At 37.8% G+C, this 16678-nt stretch overlaps 2 protein-coding genes and 1 long non-coding RNA gene across 3 annotated transcripts; 1 reads left to right on the top strand and 2 right to left on the bottom strand.

The window, feature by feature from the left end:
• Window positions 1-97: 97 nt before the first annotated feature.
• wfikkn2a (info WAP, follistatin/kazal, immunoglobulin, kunitz and netrin domain containing 2a) lies at window positions 98-2892 on the bottom strand. The gene is made up of 2 exons (XM_046865519.1): window positions 2270-2892; window positions 98-1625 (listed from the first exon to the last, which is right to left on the bottom strand). Exons 1-2 carry the CDS (start codon window positions 2465-2467, stop codon window positions 114-116), a joined length of 1710 nt encoding a protein of 569 aa, XP_046721475.1. The 5' UTR covers window positions 2468-2892; the 3' UTR covers window positions 98-113.
• Window positions 2893-7217: 4325 nt separating this feature from the next.
• Window positions 7218-13603, bottom strand: ankrd40 (ankyrin repeat domain 40). The gene is made up of 5 exons (XM_046866567.1): window positions 13088-13603; window positions 11652-11800; window positions 10632-11195; window positions 9433-9614; window positions 7218-9211 (listed from the first exon to the last, which is right to left on the bottom strand). Exons 1-5 carry the CDS (start codon window positions 13219-13221, stop codon window positions 9068-9070), a joined length of 1173 nt encoding a protein of 390 aa, XP_046722523.1. The 5' UTR covers window positions 13222-13603; the 3' UTR covers window positions 7218-9067.
• On the top strand, window positions 13417-14164 carry LOC124397091. Its single transcript, XR_006927885.1, has 2 exons — window positions 13417-13539; window positions 13647-14164. It is a non-coding gene; the product is annotated as an uncharacterized LOC124397091 (long non-coding RNA).
• Window positions 14165-16678: the final 2514 nt, after the last annotated feature.

Here is a 16678-nt window from a genome sequence, read left to right on the forward strand (position 1 = left end):
TTGAGGAAATATGGTAATGCTGGTGGCTCAATGTGACGCCTAGTAAAAAGTTGGTGGGAACGGGTACTTATTGTGTCTCACAGAGTCCATAGCATTTCAGTGTATGCTTATTACTATTGTGTGTTGCCAATCTCCTTGAGAAAAGAGCATGCCTTCTTGTTGATGACTTCACGGAGCTTGCGTATGCGACGGCTGCTGGAGCCTCCCACAAAGCTGTCAGGCTGCAATACCGCCATCCCATTATGCACCTCCCCCATGATAATCAGCTGGCCCTCAGCATTAGTGATGTTGGGACACGGACAACTCCAGTCTATGTTCAGGAGTGTCACTTCTAAGGGCTCCTGTCCGAAAAACTTCAGCCCCATCTTCTCATCCTTTAGGATCTCATCTACTGTGATGAGTGCATGGCCTGAATCTTGGTCTTCTGTCAGTTCTGTTATGCGGCCCAATATCACAAAGTCACTTTTGCAGAAGCTGGTAATCATCCTCTGCTTTGGCTTGCACAGCTTGCAGTTGTGGTTCTTGGGAAAGGGGCACATGTCCTCACAGGCCTCCTTACTTTCAAAGTTGTTCTCATTACCACCACAACCACCATAGACAAAAGACTGGCACTTATTGAGGAGATGGTTGTATGCCCACCGTGGCTTATAAGATTTGCAGGGTCCCTGGACACTAGGGAGGGAGCAAGGGGCAGCTAGTTCTGCTCCACATGATAGCATGCATGACTTGTAGGTGTCGAAGTGATTTCTGTTCTTGTTGCACTGGCTATAGGTAAAGGTGAAGCAGTTGTTCCGCTTGGCTTCATAGTACCAGCTGATGGTTTCCTCTCCACAGTCACCCATATCAGGTGCTTTCAGACATTCCTCTGCAGGTAGATATGTGGAATTCACTAAGCTCTCATTCATGGCATGATCCTGACGTATGACAGACAACATGAAGTGGGTCTGTATAGATCCACCCACGTTTTTAGCGGTGCAGGTATAGATGCCAGCATCTTGGAGCTGGGCATTGTAGATGACAAGCTGAGCAATGTTAGTCACTACTATGTTACCTCGTACGTAGTTTGACCTCATGACTGTGTTCTCTTTTCCTTCCACTTGTTTCTCCCATGTGATCTCCGGTTTGGGTTTGCCAGTTACTTCACACAGGAAACTTGCTGTCTCACCCACAAACACAATGTTTTGCCCTGGATTGCTGATCACTGTTGGAGCTTGAAAATCCATTGGGGTAGTTTCCAGGTAAACAGTGGTAGGAAGCATAGTTGTCTCCTCAGGAGGAGGACTCGTGTTGGGCCACAGCAGGTGGAACCGGCAAGTGACCTCAGTAAGGGTGACACCTTTGGAACAGGCCTCTGCGTCCATGTAGCACTTGTTGTAGTAGGTCATACCATCTGAGGCGCAGGTGAAGCGAGGCTCACGCTCACACCGGTCACGGCACTTGCACACAGGCTGCCCATCCCAGATGTCGCACTCGGAACCCTGCTGGGTGCACATGAACTTGTCGCAAGTGGCCTCTTTTGGCATTCCCACTGGTCCTTTATTTCCCTTTAAGTCCCTATAGCGAGCAGCCACACAGCTCTTGCTCCCACAAACATTTAAACAACACTTCTCAAATGTCTCACAGTCCTAAGGGAATGAGAAATAATAGCAAGGATGTCTATTAGCAATGCTAAAAATAGTCATTAAAACACATAAAATTTAAATATGTTTTGAAGATAGGCAACAATCAATTAATATGGACTAAAATGACAACTCACAATCAGTTACTACTTTCATGTATATGTTTGCAAAATTCAGAACTAAGCCTGAATAATATTTTTTTAATATATACAAACCAAAAAATATCACCATTTAGGAAGGTGCCTTGATTTAACATGTGGACTGGATTATGAATTGAATAAACATTTATCTATAACCTATATTAAAAATCTATTTCGTGAAAAAGATGTTCAACATACAAACATTACTCTGCCTATTAATGCATAATTATAATATTGTTAATATAATATCAACAATGCAGTACATAAAGTTAGTTTAACCGTAATTAAAGCTTCTAGCCTACCTGTTGATCTATCACAAATTTAAGCAGAAGAAAGCAATACCCAAGCATCCAAGAGACAAAAAGGATGCAATTCACAAAATATTTGACACGATATGTGCAGGATTGTCTAGACTGAACTGTTTTCGGGATTCGGTCGCTTACATATACAAGACACTGCAGTGTGCATTTTAAACGTAAATACTGTACATTGTAGAGAAGCCATGCTCACCTGATCAGACTGGCACTCCCGCATGCAGGTACTCATGGCATCCACCCAGAGATTCGGGTTCATCTCATTAGGACACATTCCGGCGTGGGAATACACCACCTTGGACACGGTCATTGCCCGGACCCGAAGATGCAAGCGCAAAACGCAGACGTGCCCAAGGAAAAACCAGATCCATCGAGGAAACAACATCCACCACATCTTCCAGTGTTTAGTTCAAGTGAGCAAAACCCCTTGCTGGAGTTCAGCGCTTGGAGACGTCCTGAACTGACGGGGGACGCAACTAAGCGACAAAAGACTCTATAGTCACATGTAGGTTTGCTTGGAGTGAACAGGGTCCCGTACTGAGTGTTAGCGTGGTGAAGAAAGAAAAGTCGATGCACCACCGCCACCACCACCACCTTTAATAGTCCTTTGAGATTAGGAAGCGGTGCATGAACCCTGTTGTTCAAGATCGAGCACAGGATTTAGAAAGGCTGGCTAGAGATGACAGCATGCACCACTGACATTCATTCTGAAGTTACTTTCATCTGGATCTCCACATTGGACATAGTTAGAGTGGTACCCATATGACGCTCAGAAACATCTTTTAACCCTTTAATAGACTTCCATGGATTTGAACAAAGGAATTTAGCTTATGTTTTAAATGTAAAAAAAAAAAAAAACAGTCTTTCTCCCTCACATTTTTTTTCTTTCTACACAATTATTTTAATACAAACTATTGCATTTTCTTCAAGTTTGAAACTAAACGTATGAGAAATTCTTTTGAACTCATACACTTATTGACTCAGAGACTAACATGGGGGGAAACATCATCTTAACTGCAATCAGTTGTATTCCTAATATATCATACATTAGCTTGCTGAATGTTAGTCAGCTTTGAAACTGCAACAGATGTGAAATGTAATTTAAGGTAACATTTAGTTACTATTTGACCTATTATTATTTGACTTATTTGATTTATGTCTGTATTTCTTTTTTAATTTGGGAAATGAATGAACTCCAGGCTCTGGGCTTTTGGTGTGGGGTCATCTGGATAAAATAAGATGCAGACAAAAGAGGTATTAGGTCACATGAATTGAGCTTTTCCACACGATTAACCTTACCTTGAAGTGTTAAAGTGTTGAAGAATAGAACTAAAAAATATCTATTAGTTCATTTATCTTTAGCAATTGCTTTATCCTGGTCAGGCATGCAGTTTACAGTGGGTAAAGGCACACACACACACACATACATACACACACACACACCTAGGAGTGTATATTTAAGCTACACCTGTATGTTTTGGAAAATGAGTGAGAAAACTGGAGAACCTTGAGGATACTAACATGAGAAGAAACTGCACCAAGGCTCCATGCAGATAATAACCTGAGCTCAGGAGAAAAGTAAAATATAGTGTTTTTCAATATGAATTGAGCATTAGGGAAAAAATTTAATTAGTGAGGACACTTTGCCTAGTGTAATATATGTAAAACCTGTCTGCTCTTCCCAGGCTTAGCTCATGCTGGGATACTGAGGCCCAGATTCCCCTGTCCTTAACCTCTCTCAGAGACCCACTGTGTCTGTTCTCTGCACATGCACATACTTCCCTCAACACACAAACACACAGAGAGCAAAAGGCAGTGTGAGGGCACTAGCGCTGAACATGTCACAGTTAATTTACATTTATCAAACACAATCATCAAAGACTTCTGATCATCCAAAAACTAGTTATTAATGTTCCTGCTTCCCTAAAATATAAAGAAAAATGGGGAAGATTTAACGCTACAGATACCATATCACAGTAACAAATGCTCATAGTATTCGTATTTCCACACTCGTATTACACACTGTACTTCATTAATTAATCTATGTTAAGCACATGCTTTCCAAAGTGTGGCCCCTAAGCCTAAAGACCTTCTAACCCTTCACCCTTGGAAAACAAAGAGCTTACATTCCTCACATATTGAATATATTATATTGACTGTTAGATCTCGGATAACAGCAACATAGTGGTCCTGCTCCATGAGAGAGAAAGAGAGAGAGAGAGAGAGAGAGAGAGAGAGAGAGAGAGAGAGAGAGAGAGAGAGAGAGAGAACATTCTTACTACAAGTACTGTCTGGAGTCAGACCTTGACACCGACAACCATCGCTCCCACCACTGAGTGTAATACTCCTTTCAATTTTACCTGGTGAATATCACCATAAAAAACATTTGCACTTTTTTATTCTCTCTTCTTAAGTCAAACTATTTTGCCATCTTAAAACCCTTTAAATATCTACAGTACAGTAAATCAAAACACAATACAATGTATAACATTTATTCAATTTGGAATTCATTTAAGAATCATTACGATCATTAGGAATTTAAAACCTTTTCGGGATTAACTATTCCATCTTTTTAAAGGAGATCCACTTCTGAAATAGAAACTGTGTACTACAGCTAGGCCAAGGGCTTAATAAAAGAAATTTTACAGTACTAGATTGAGTGTGTGCCCTACATACCAAGTGATTGCTCAGCATAAACCATGAAGTTCATTAGAATTAGTTATTTAACTAAATATTTGACTTCCATATTGCTCAAGTTAAGCTAAAGATACTTGAATTGACTGTCCTTCAAAATCCAAGAGACATGGTGTTTAATTAGGTGTTTAATTAGAAATTCTATAAAAGGCAGGAAATTACAGGAGGACACTGAACAGTTTAAAATGGATGGACCCAAAATTTATGTAAGAATTTCATTGTTTAATAACCTTGCTGAAATTGATCAGGTGACATTAGTGACAAAAACAAAACGAAATGTTAAATCTCCCAGATTAAGGCAAACATCTCAGCATGCTTACTTAGACTTAAAGCTGAATGTTTATTTGTTATTTTATTTTGAGGCAAAAAAAAAAACAAGATTTAATCTTGTAGGAATTAATGCTATATTAAGTAAATAAAGTTAGCATACTTGACACTGATATGAATTTGACTGGCTGTCTAAAAATAGCCTTTAATAAATGGAAATACATATTTTAATAACAAGAACAACAGGTTAATTTAAAATCATCTAAGGAGTAACAAAATACAATTACTTGCCACCCCGGGTAATTATTATGTTTTTTACACTCAGTTCTGTGTAAATCCACAGTATTGCCCAAATATTTTGTATTAAAACTCAAGAGCAAATCAAGACATACTTTGCTCATTTTGAGTAAGTTTGCAATCTTATTAACAGCTCAATGAAATGTCTTTGGTCTCTCCAAAATGGTAATTTTGCATTTGTTGCCTATCCAATGTGGGTTGGTTACAGTTGCTAAAAGGCCAAGGCATGAATAGAGATGACTCTAAAACACAAGAAGCACTTTGAGGCCAAGTTGCTAAATTCTGTAAAAGAATCGGAGGTAGAGGCGGAAAGGCTTACAGTAGATAAAGCAGCCAAACATGGGTTGTTTCAGTGGATTGTCTCTATTTGTTATAGGACTCACAATAGGCCAAAAAAGTTGAAATGTAGTCCTACACAAAGTATTTTAGTATGAAAAATATTTTACATTTCAAGTAGACTATCAGATGGAAAACTGTTTTAACCAGACACTGAATAACACATGTACTCCTGCTCATTCATGCAACTGTCTAATCAGTTAATGCATACAGTTATGAAGAAAGAAGTCATTCGCTCAAGTTGTTTACAGCAAACATTAATGTTTGTGGCAGTTAACATGTCTTTATCCAGAACCACTTACGATTACTTCATTTATGCTGAGCTGATCTAGGGTTAAGGGCCTCAATCAAGAGGCCAACCATCACTTCTTGATGGTTCTCGGATTTAAACTCACGTTTTAGCCAATCATCTGTTACTTCCATGCGAGCAAATGATATGATTACGTTCTGACCAGGGTATGGTTATCAGTGGTAGATGGACTGGTTTTATGGGGGTTTGTTCAAAATGGAAGTACACATGACAAGCCCAGAAAATACTTAACCATTTAACACTAAAGCCGTTGACCTGTGTTGGAATGGTTTATACATTGTGCTTCTGTCACATGATTAACTCATTACAATATTTTATATTTTTTGCTCTTTTAAGTCATCTACACAAAGTGTAAACCTTGCAAAAATGTTAGAATTTAAAGATACTTCATAGACAAATGTTCATGTATTTCCCATTTGCTGTTATTATAACCTCCACTCTTCTGGGAGGTTCTGCTAAAATGTGAAGATTCAGGCTATTTAACCATAAGGGCATTTGTAAGGTCAAGCACTGTTGTGAGGGATGGAGATCTGGGGTAGAGTCAGCATTCCAGTTGATCCCAAAGATGTTCAATAGGGTTGAGATCAGAGCTCTATAGCTTCTTTTGCTCTTTCGTTATGGAGTTTGATTTGTGCACATGGCTATTGTCATGCTGGAACAGGTCCAAAAGCATACTATAAAACTGTATGCTTCTGGCATTGTATTAAGAGTTTGGGTAAGAACAAGATATGGCCGGAAATGTCAGGTATTTCTAAACTGTCAATATAGATACATAACTGTCAATATATAACTGTCCTTTAACCTTTCAACTTACTAAAAGTCACTTATTCTTTTCAGTGTTTTTTCACTTTTCAGTGAAAAATGACTAATTCTAAATGAACAATTCTTACAGTTAAAATAACTGTTTTAAATGCTTTAGTCACTTGTCTGTGAAAATATCAGAACAGGAAATTTGGACTGCACCTCACAGGGCAACTGTTTTAAACCAAAGGGCAACTATATATTAATTTGAACAAACACACACAAAACACACACACAAAACACACACACAAAACACACACACAAAACACACACCAAGGAGGAATTTAGTGTATAGTCAAATCTATATCTGTATGTTTTTGGGAAATAAGTGAGGAAACTGGAGAACCTTGATGATACTGACAGTCAAAGGGCAACTATATATTCATTTGAGTAAACACAAAAACTCACTGAGGACACATATGCAATATCACACTGTGGATGCATAGGTTAAGTCAAACTGTATTCTTCATCCCCAACATGACCGGTTAGTACATAGAGTTTCCTGACAGAAGATTTGTATGCATTACATCAGTCAGAAACTGTGCAGCTTTCTCAACCACACTTCCACCACCTTGTGAATAGTCAGCATTTTCATGAGCATACAGAACACAACTGATACACAGAGAGACAGACAGGCACACACAGACAGACAAATGGCTCCATTCAAGCTGTAGTGTGCTATGGATCCTCCTTTCTACAGTCATATTTATAAAATAATATATATATTAAAAAAAGTATATAATACAATATGCAGAGGGATTAAAGTTAAAAGTGAACAGTTTCTGCATTTTTCTATAGAGCTTTGATATTAGGACATTGTTAAACTATTTGAAAAGAAAAGAAAAAAAAAGTTTCCAATTATTTAAAACAAAAAAAAACATTGCACATGGAAATGTCCTACACACATTCTTCCATACTATCTTCAGAACCAAAAATTATATGAAAACAATTTACGGGCAGGAGCACATTACCTGGTCTGCATGTACAAAGTGTCTTCTGGCCCATATACATTATATTCGAAATTTAGGCAAAAATGACAAAGTTTTCATCTCATGAACGTGGAGCGCAATACGACCTGCAGAGAATTTCCTTGCGTCAAACGGTACTTCTAAATAGACCAGTGAGTCATCAGATATAAATCCTGCTTCCTATATATAAAATATGTGCTGTAAGGTCCAGAGAACAATAATCCATTTTAGTAGCTTTGTCCTTCCTATTATACTATTAAACTTACAAGAACAAAGAGTTTGTGGAAGCTCGTGTTCATTAAACCCTGTTCTTGAAACGTTCCTTTAAAATTAAGATTTAAATAAAACAGCAATCTTTGCTACATTATTCAGTGCAGAATGAAAAATAATTATTAGGCCTTGATACAAGATTGTGAGGATAGCTTTTCAGTTTTACGACTTTTTGGTTTGCAGTGACTAGGAGCAGCGATGAAGGGCACCAAAAACACACCACTGATGTATTCAAAATCTATAGAATAGAAAGGCCCCATGCGTTTCTTTAGGTACGTACTATTTGTTGTAATTTTTTTAGTGCATGGGGGATTCTCTGGCAGACACACGTACACAGAACATGAAACACACCCCTCTTTTGTTGTTTCTGAAGCTGCTGTATTTTAGTACATCAAACTACAATAGCTTTCAAAAGTGGAGCACACTTTAAAGGGGATGTTAGCAATCAACTAATATCTGCTGTGTTCTGCCAGTGCAAATTAAAACCAGCCTGTATTAGGAAAAGTAACTGACAATAAGAAGTGCTGGTACAGGTCAAACTGTCCCTGTGAGCTGTGCTCAAAACCACACAGTGGCCTCATAAGCAAAACACAGCAGCGAGGCAAATCTGAGAACTTCACATAGGCCAGCATCATGGGAGGTGACCGACTTGGATATATGTCCCAAAGCCGTGCAAAAAAATTAAAATTATAATAATTCAGTGGCTGTTAAAAAGATAACCTAATGACTATGAAAGATGTTTAAAACAAAAGACTTGTGGCAAAACCAAGCATTAATTAATTAATTAAATAAGCATTAATTACAGTAAAGGAGAAAGGCCTCATGTCTTCTTGGGATGGATGTGCGGACTGTGCATGGGTAAACTATATATTTCTGGGGAAAAAAGGCATATGGTTAACGTTAAATAAAAATGAGGTTGAAAATGGAAAAAAATGGCATTTGATCTGATTTTCAGAATGACAAAGTAAAGAACCTAGGTATGAATTAGGCATTTTGATCTACAGTCCCCGATGAGGCAGTGAACCAGTCCACCTAATGCTGAAGGCAGAAGTTAGTAGGTGAGCCTCGAGGCCTTCATGTTGTAGCAAGGCCTGTCATTCAGCCCTCCAGGGCCAGAAAACAAAGACAAACTCTCTGCTTTCTCCAGTACCACCTCCAGTTCCTGGAAGTCCTGAAGCCGAGCTACATCTTTGTCCTGACACACCAAGACAAGCAAAATGTATAAAAATTAAAGCAATAATAATAATAATAATAATAATAATAATAATAATAATAATACACAAGCCTTAACAGTTTGTACTGCAAATTCTATATTAAAACTAGAATATATTGAAAATATGTTCTTCAAGCATCAGTAACAACCAACCACTAGATTTTTTTGAGCAAAGTTAAAAAAGAAAGGGAACATACACACACCTTTCTGAGCATAGTGTTTGGGAGCTTGCGTATTTTCTCCACATGTTCAGCACTAATATCCAGCTCACGGCAGCAGACCCGTAGCAGAGATCGATAGGTCAACTCCTGTCTGTCCAGCTCCACTTCAATGAAATCATTTTCCCTGGCATGTGGGTTCTGGATTCGCACCTTCAGAACCAGTTCTAAAAAAGGAACAAAATAAAATAAAAGCATTTATTTCAAGACACGATGCTAAAACAGCTGCAGCCCAGACAGATTAGTTTCCACTTTATTGTCACTGTGCAAGGTACATGTACAGAGCCAATGAAATGCAGTTAGCATCTAACAAGAAGTGCATAAGTGGCCTATTTACAATAAATAACAGTATGAGGTCCATATATCAGGGATGAGGGTGATAAATGTACATAAGGTGCAGTAGGTAATAATATATGGTATATATGCCGTATTTTCCGGACTATAAGCCGCTACTTTTTTCCCACGTTTTGAACCTTGCGGCTTAAACAACGAAGCGGCTAACATATCGATTTTTCCTGGATTTTTTCCAGTTTCACAAACTTCAAGCCAAATAACTGAACCCCATAACATTAGACAAATAAAATTGCTGAACGGGTTATATTAAATCAGACGTGCTCCCACTGAATCGGGCTGCACCACATCATAAATATGGATGAGGTTCCTCTGACGATTGACCTGCCGCTCACTCGGACTGTCTACAGGAAATGCTAATCATCACGCTGAAAACACCGGGCATGAAAAAACACACTCCACCTGTGTTCTGAGCTGCACGGCATCGGGAGAAAAGCTTTACCGATGGTAATTTTTAAACGCACGACGATGCCAAAAGAAAAACTCCTGAGAGAAATTGTTGTGAAAGGAAGGAGGAAGACGGTGAACAATGTCTTTCTTGGTAGGCTACTGTTTAGATACAAGCCGTGTAACAGACCCTGTCTTTCGTTAAAGCCTGTGTAAAGTTCATTAGTTTCAGTGTAGACACCTGTGGCTTATAGACAGATGCGGCGTATTTATGTTCAAAATAAAAATCTTTGTAAAATTCAGTGCGTGTGGCTTATATTTTGGTGCGCTTAATAGTCCGGAAATTACGGTAGTATTATACAATATACTGTGCAAAGATTATGCATAGATATACATGTCAGAAGATAATATACTCAATGGCATGAGATGTGCTCTGTGCTACATACCCCGCACGTTTACAGGGAAGGTGCTGGTGAAGAAGAAGGGCTGGAAGGCAGGCATAGAGCCCCCTGGCTGAGATCCGTTCAGCTGATGGGGGAGAGACTGTTGTCGGGTGATTGAGGGGTTAGAGCCTGTGCTTGCTGAAGGAAGCGTGGGACAGACAGGGCTGTTCTGAGCAATGCTGTGATTGTGAGTGTACTCATTATGGTTGCTGTGATGCACCTCTGGGGAGACATCCATGGACATGGACCCATTAGTCACCTGGTTTGGAACTATGCTGCTTGGCTCTACCATAGAGACATAAGACAACGCCGACTGACTTTGGCCATCCGTGTACAGGCGCTGCTGCTGCTGTTGTTGTTGGTCTTCTTCCTGTACGGGGGATAATGTTGCCGGCTCAGAGACAACATCCTCCAAATGGTCACTGGTGCCATTCTGAGAAACATGTCGTGCTACACTCAGGTCACTTTTATCCATCTTGGAAAAGAGGAAGGGTGGGTTAGTCAGGTAATTTGGAATAATCGCCAGCTCTGCTTCCTTTACTTCAGGCTCTTTCTCCTCTTCTTCCACTACAAAAAAAAATTAAAAACACACACATGCAGCTCCACAGTCAAATAAAAAGATTCACAGATTGTTTAATACTAAATAACGGGGTAGATAATAATACACAAGCCTTATTCAAGCTGAATTAGTTTTGTCTATGATAATTACTAACAGCATCTCATATAAAGAAATACAGAAATATTTATATAAAAAAATTAAGTGTCAGAAATGGAATATTTTGACAAACAGTGCAGTAACAGTAACTCTATATCACCTTTTGAAAAAAAGGACAATGGGCAATATCTTTACTGACGTGAAATACTTGACACACGTCATTTCCAGTTTTACTGTTTGCAGTAGACGTATGAACGCCTCAAATGACTCAGGTAGTCAAATCCCTTAAATATTACTTTACCTCCTCAGGTGAAACTAATCCAGCACAAATATGGCTTAGAAGCAGGCATTATGATTTAACAACATACCTCCGAGCAGTCTTTTGATCTCGGGTTTGGAGGTCAACTGAACGGCCAGCTCCTCTTTCGCAGTGAGAATTTCTTTGTCGGCTCCAGAACTCAGAAGAAATGTCACTATGTGTTTTTGGTTTCTTTTACATGCCCAGTGTAAGCATGTCCTGAGAGGGGAAAAATACACAAGGAGACAACGTTTACGATCATGCAGCAGTAGATCTTTAGGGTGGATTGGTAGAAGATTTTTTGACTTTTTGAGTAACATTATTTACTATTTAAAAAAGAGAGAGAGAGAGAGAGAGAGAAAGAGAGAGAGAGAGAGAGAGAAACATTATAAGCAATTGTTATTGACAGTCCTGTTGAGAACAGTTGGGTCAACTAAACTGGTTTAGTGTCTTAAAACCATTAATGAACCGATAGTCCCAATGACCAATGACTGATCACGATTATTTGACCTGTGCGTCAGTTGTCCTTTTTATACTCTTGCTTTACCTACATTTGCAAATAACCAAAACAAGCTATTCCTCCCAAAACCAACCATGTCTCTTTCTCCAACTACTCACGTCCATTGCTTCTTTTTTCACCTGCATGTTCGTTACAAATCACAGCATTTTGCAAAGAAGTAAACAGGTTTTGACTATTTTGGACATATGTAAGGAAGGAAGAAAGGATGGATGAAGAGATAGATAGATCCTAATTGTCATTGCATAGTACAGGTACACAGCAACAAAATGCAGTTTAGCATCTGCCAAAAGTGCTAATAGTAGCAATCGTGCAAATTGACGAGTGCAAATAAATATGTAGAATATGTGGAGCATGTAATATATATGTAAACATGTGTACAGTAAATAAATAAAGGCTACAGCAGTGAAAAACGTGCAGACGCTGTCATTATGTGTCTCTTAAATAAAAGTTAAATCAGCATGTTACAATCCACTAGTTAATATTCTGATGAAACTCAGTGCTTTTTGACATCTATTTAGAAAAGCTTCATTCTTTTGTAATTTTTTTTTTGTTTTATTTTTTATTTTTTACTTTTTTAAAGTATGATATGCACATACTGTGAGCTTCTGGTAGAACTACTTTCCACCTGAGTTGGCAGGTTTTTATCTGCAATTGTGCAACCTGAAGAATTTCCCCAACTTATTACAACGACAGTGGCTTGACAAAAAAGAAAAAAGAAAAGAAAAAAAAAACTCTGGTTGAATAAACATTGCAATTAGCAAAGTATGAAGTGGAATCCAGGTTTATTGGATGAACTGTAGGTGGTCTGAGAAGCGCAGGACCACCGAGCCGGTATAGAGACTGAGCGCTAGCCGGCTAGTCCTGGTGGTGTAGGTCGATCTGATCGTATTTCCAGTGCAACAAGCTTTGAGCTAAGCGTTGGTTTAGCAGATTAGTCTGTTGCATTAGGACACAATATTTATAGTGACCTTAATGACAAGACATACCATCCGTTGATTTCATTTTGGGAGTTGACGTTCACGCCGCTCTCGACCAGAGACCGCACTTCATCCAGGTCCCCAATAGCACTCGCCTCTCTTAAGCGCTCTTGCAGCTCTTTATCCAAAGACAACGTGGACATAATTCACCTGGCAGTCAGCACCTGACTCTCATAAAAACAGTTCAGCTCGAGTTCCCTCGTCTACAAACGTGTTTATTCGCAAAGAGCTGCGAAACGCGATGCTCGCAGTCATCCGATTACAGCGCGATGCTATCGCTGTTGTCGTTTATGGCTAGCGGCTAGCAATACAATGCTAAAGATGAAGATGAAGAAGAAGATGAAACGCTTCACACAGGCTTCCCTATAGATCTCACTAAAACAATAACTGTACAAATTTACTCGCGACGGCTGGGAATTAAACACTACTGCTTCACCGACTAAAGAAGTCCTCTATCGCGAGTAAGCACTCGTTTCATTATGGGGGTCACTTTTAACTGTAACAACAGAGGACAAGATACTAGGTTCCTACGTTGACTTCGTTTTGTATTTTCTTTTTTCCTTTTTAGGTATCAAAGATTTAAGTTCACTTTTTGATATGGTGGAATAGTAAGAAAAATAGCAATGACATTCAAACAACCCAATATCACTACTAAAATACTATTGCAGACATGAGGCAACGATGCAAGTAGAGATGTTCCTAATGAACATCTCTAATAGGTATGGAGTGTGGAATAGTTCATGTTTTAATCTTTTTGAAAGATGATTATTAAAAGATATTAAAGATAAAAGAAACACATTTTAGTGTTTTTTTAGTGCTGTCACATGTGTAATTAGCTTATTAGGTAGATCAGGTGTATAACATTGAAATTAAGAGATGAACGAGTGTGGGGATGTTTTTTTTTTTTTTTTATGTCCCCATTATTATGTGTTTATCATGCATAAAAATATATGTTGTGGTATACAGCCAAATCAGTAAATTCTAAGTAATGTATGTGTGAATAGAACCATCACAGTTAAAGCAGTAATGAACACAACAGATCTTGTTTCTTGTGATTTGTCAAGAGTAATAAATGCTATAAATGCACACTATAGCACTGTGGTTCCTAAGTGGTTAATTTCGTCATGTAAAAAAAGCAGTCCTGTGCAAGCCTCTTGATTATTCAATTCCAGAAACTAGGTTCCAGAAAGTCATTCTAAAAATGTACTTGATCTTTTTGTTTCCTTTTAACATTGTACAGCATTTTGCATGTGGTACATCTGATGGGACTGAAGCCTGTATTTCAGGTTTGTTAAAATAAAAATAGACATGAATTAAAATTCAGTCTAACAGCATTGTGAGAGTTGTCTTGCGAGTAAATATATTTAGAAATAGCTGTGTCACAGTCTTGGAAACAAAGATAATACTGAAGATGCTGATATCCTTTTTTTTTTTTTTTACTGATCAGAAATTACACTTCAGGTGAATAATGTCTGTATAGAGAGTACCTAGATTTGTTAAATGCAATCTAAAAATACCCCCCCCCCCCTTTATTTGTGCAAAAACAACAGTGTTTGCAAGAAACTTGTGATAATCAGCTAATACATATAAAAAACACATAAAAGCAATATCTAGTTTGTATTCAATTATGCTCTATTTACAGCAATATAAATGTCTACATATTCCCGTTAAAGCTGCATCTGATCTTTTTTCACCTTTAATTTGATAGTAAATTAAAAATAACAATAGAAACCTTGGTGTGTTTAGGGGCATGATGATATGCTGTTTTTTTTCCATCAAACATAAACCGTACATAATACAATCCATAATACAATATGCTTTGACTAAAATCAAGGTAAACGGTGGTCTCGCCACTCGACCCTAATTCCCAGATATCTTGTCTTTGTATACATTTTGAGGGAATTCCTGTCAGTGCGGTGAGAGGTTTGTTTTTACCTGTCGATGATGGCATTCATGTTGTTCAATGATACATGTAATGAGCACAGCTGATCCTGGTTTGGTGCTAAATAGAATCACTTAACATGGTGTATGATAGTTAGTTTTAAACATGGGTTTGAATGCGAGTGGTTTATTCTCATTCACATTCACATTTTAAAAGTCTGTGCATGTTATGTGGTCATGTTATTGTAAGTATTTACAAAAACTAGTTTGCTTCTTTTTTTTTTGCCTTATTAAAGGTGGAAAAGTATTGATTTATTTTGGTACAACCTAATAGGTTCCTACATGTACTATTTCTAATGTATGTAGACTGTTTTTGTTTTTTGTTTGTTTGTTCAATTTAGTTATATTGAAAAATCTGTTTATGGTATAAAATTTCAGGTGTAAATTAATTACAGTTATACAAGTAAATGAAACAAAAGATGAAAGTGAATCATCAAGGCCTTAATGTGAACGTAGTCTTCAAAAATGGACTAATAGAATAGCAATATGTATTATCACACTGTGTAGAGTATAACGTTTTATCCGCTGTATTGTGGGATGTTGCTGTGAATAATAACCTTTTGATTTTGATAGTATTTTTTGAACGCAGTCTAATTCATTGTTCACTCGTTTTGAAAGTGAATGCACACATAGAAAAATTTGAGTGTTAAACATTTTAGTGGTAAAATGAACAAAATACCTCCTGTCTTCCCCCACCCTTTTCATCGCCAGGCAACCGCTTTTAGAGACAGAGGAATTTGTACAGAGTAATATATCTTTTAGAAGTGTTCATGTTCTCATACTAGACATCTACACACTATTGTTGAGGTTTATTACAAAGTGGTGTACAAGAGCAGAGCTTAAATCCTAATCTATATGCACAGACACAGAACACACATATTAAAGGCCTTTTTTAAATCAGATGTAATTCTGTGCCTGATGAATGTTTTGGTTTTTAGACAGCAACAAATTGTAGTTCTTTTTTTTCCTGAACATCATGATAAGAGTAAGCATACCATCTCTGGTAAAACAAAAAAGTTCTTAATTGCTCAACAATTTTAGTAAACATCTGTGCTCTAGGCTAGAGGGCCAGATTTTGTACAAGATATAATTTACTGCCCCCTGGTGGACAATTCTGTGAAGAAGAGCTATGATACATGCTTGAAATCTAAATAAATCAGCGTGCTGACCAGTTAAACATCTCTAGAAACTGACTGCTCGGTGTTTGTGCTTACAGCAGTATCATTCAGTATTCAGCCTGGCTATAGGATATCTGGTAAAAATATATAATCACAACACTTGGTGCAGAAACACGTTAAATTGCCAATATGGGTAGAAGTTGACGATCATCAAAATAATATAACACAGTGTTTATTATAACAAACTGCAGTGTTTGTTAGATCTTTTTTTATTAATGTACTGTAGCAAACGCTTTTTTATTATACATTATACAAATTCAAACCATAGAAACTATACCCTCCTCCCAAAAAACAAAACAAACACAAACCAAAGTAAAACTCTACATCATTACTTCACTGACTAATTTTCACATATGAGTAGCCCAGTCCATAATTATAGATTGCAGTTTAAAGCCTGTCTTAACTTCAATAACATGTTAAAAGAAAAACAGCAGTGTTGTGGAGGTGGAAAATCGGGAAAAAAAATTGATACCCGTAAAAA

Source organism: Silurus meridionalis, chromosome 14, assembly GCF_014805685.1.
Source record: "Silurus meridionalis isolate SWU-2019-XX chromosome 14, ASM1480568v1, whole genome shotgun sequence".
NCBI classification, from domain to species: Eukaryota; Metazoa; Chordata; class Actinopteri; order Siluriformes; family Siluridae; genus Silurus; species Silurus meridionalis.

Bases quoted from the DNA above. Each gene is read 5' to 3' on its own strand.
- wfikkn2a (XM_046865519.1), bottom strand. From the start codon at position 2,467: ATGTGGTGGATGTTGTTTCCTCGATGGATCTGGTTTTTCCTTGGGCAC. The intron at 1,626-2,269 runs GTGAGCATGGCT...TCATTCCCTTAG, and splicing joins GGGAGTGCCAGTCTGATCAG to GACTGTGAGACATTTGAGAA.
- ankrd40 (XM_046866567.1), bottom strand. From the start codon at position 13,221: ATGTCCACGTTGTCTTTGGATAAAGAGCTGCAAGAGCGCTTAAGAGAG. The intron at 11,801-13,087 runs GTATGTCTTGTC...TTCCCCTCTCAG, and splicing joins CAAAATGAAATCAACGGATG to GACATGCTTACACTGGGCAT. The intron at 9,212-9,432 runs GTGTGTGTATGT...TTGGTGTGTCAG, and splicing joins CAAACACTATGCTCAGAAAG to GACAAAGATGTAGCTCGGCT.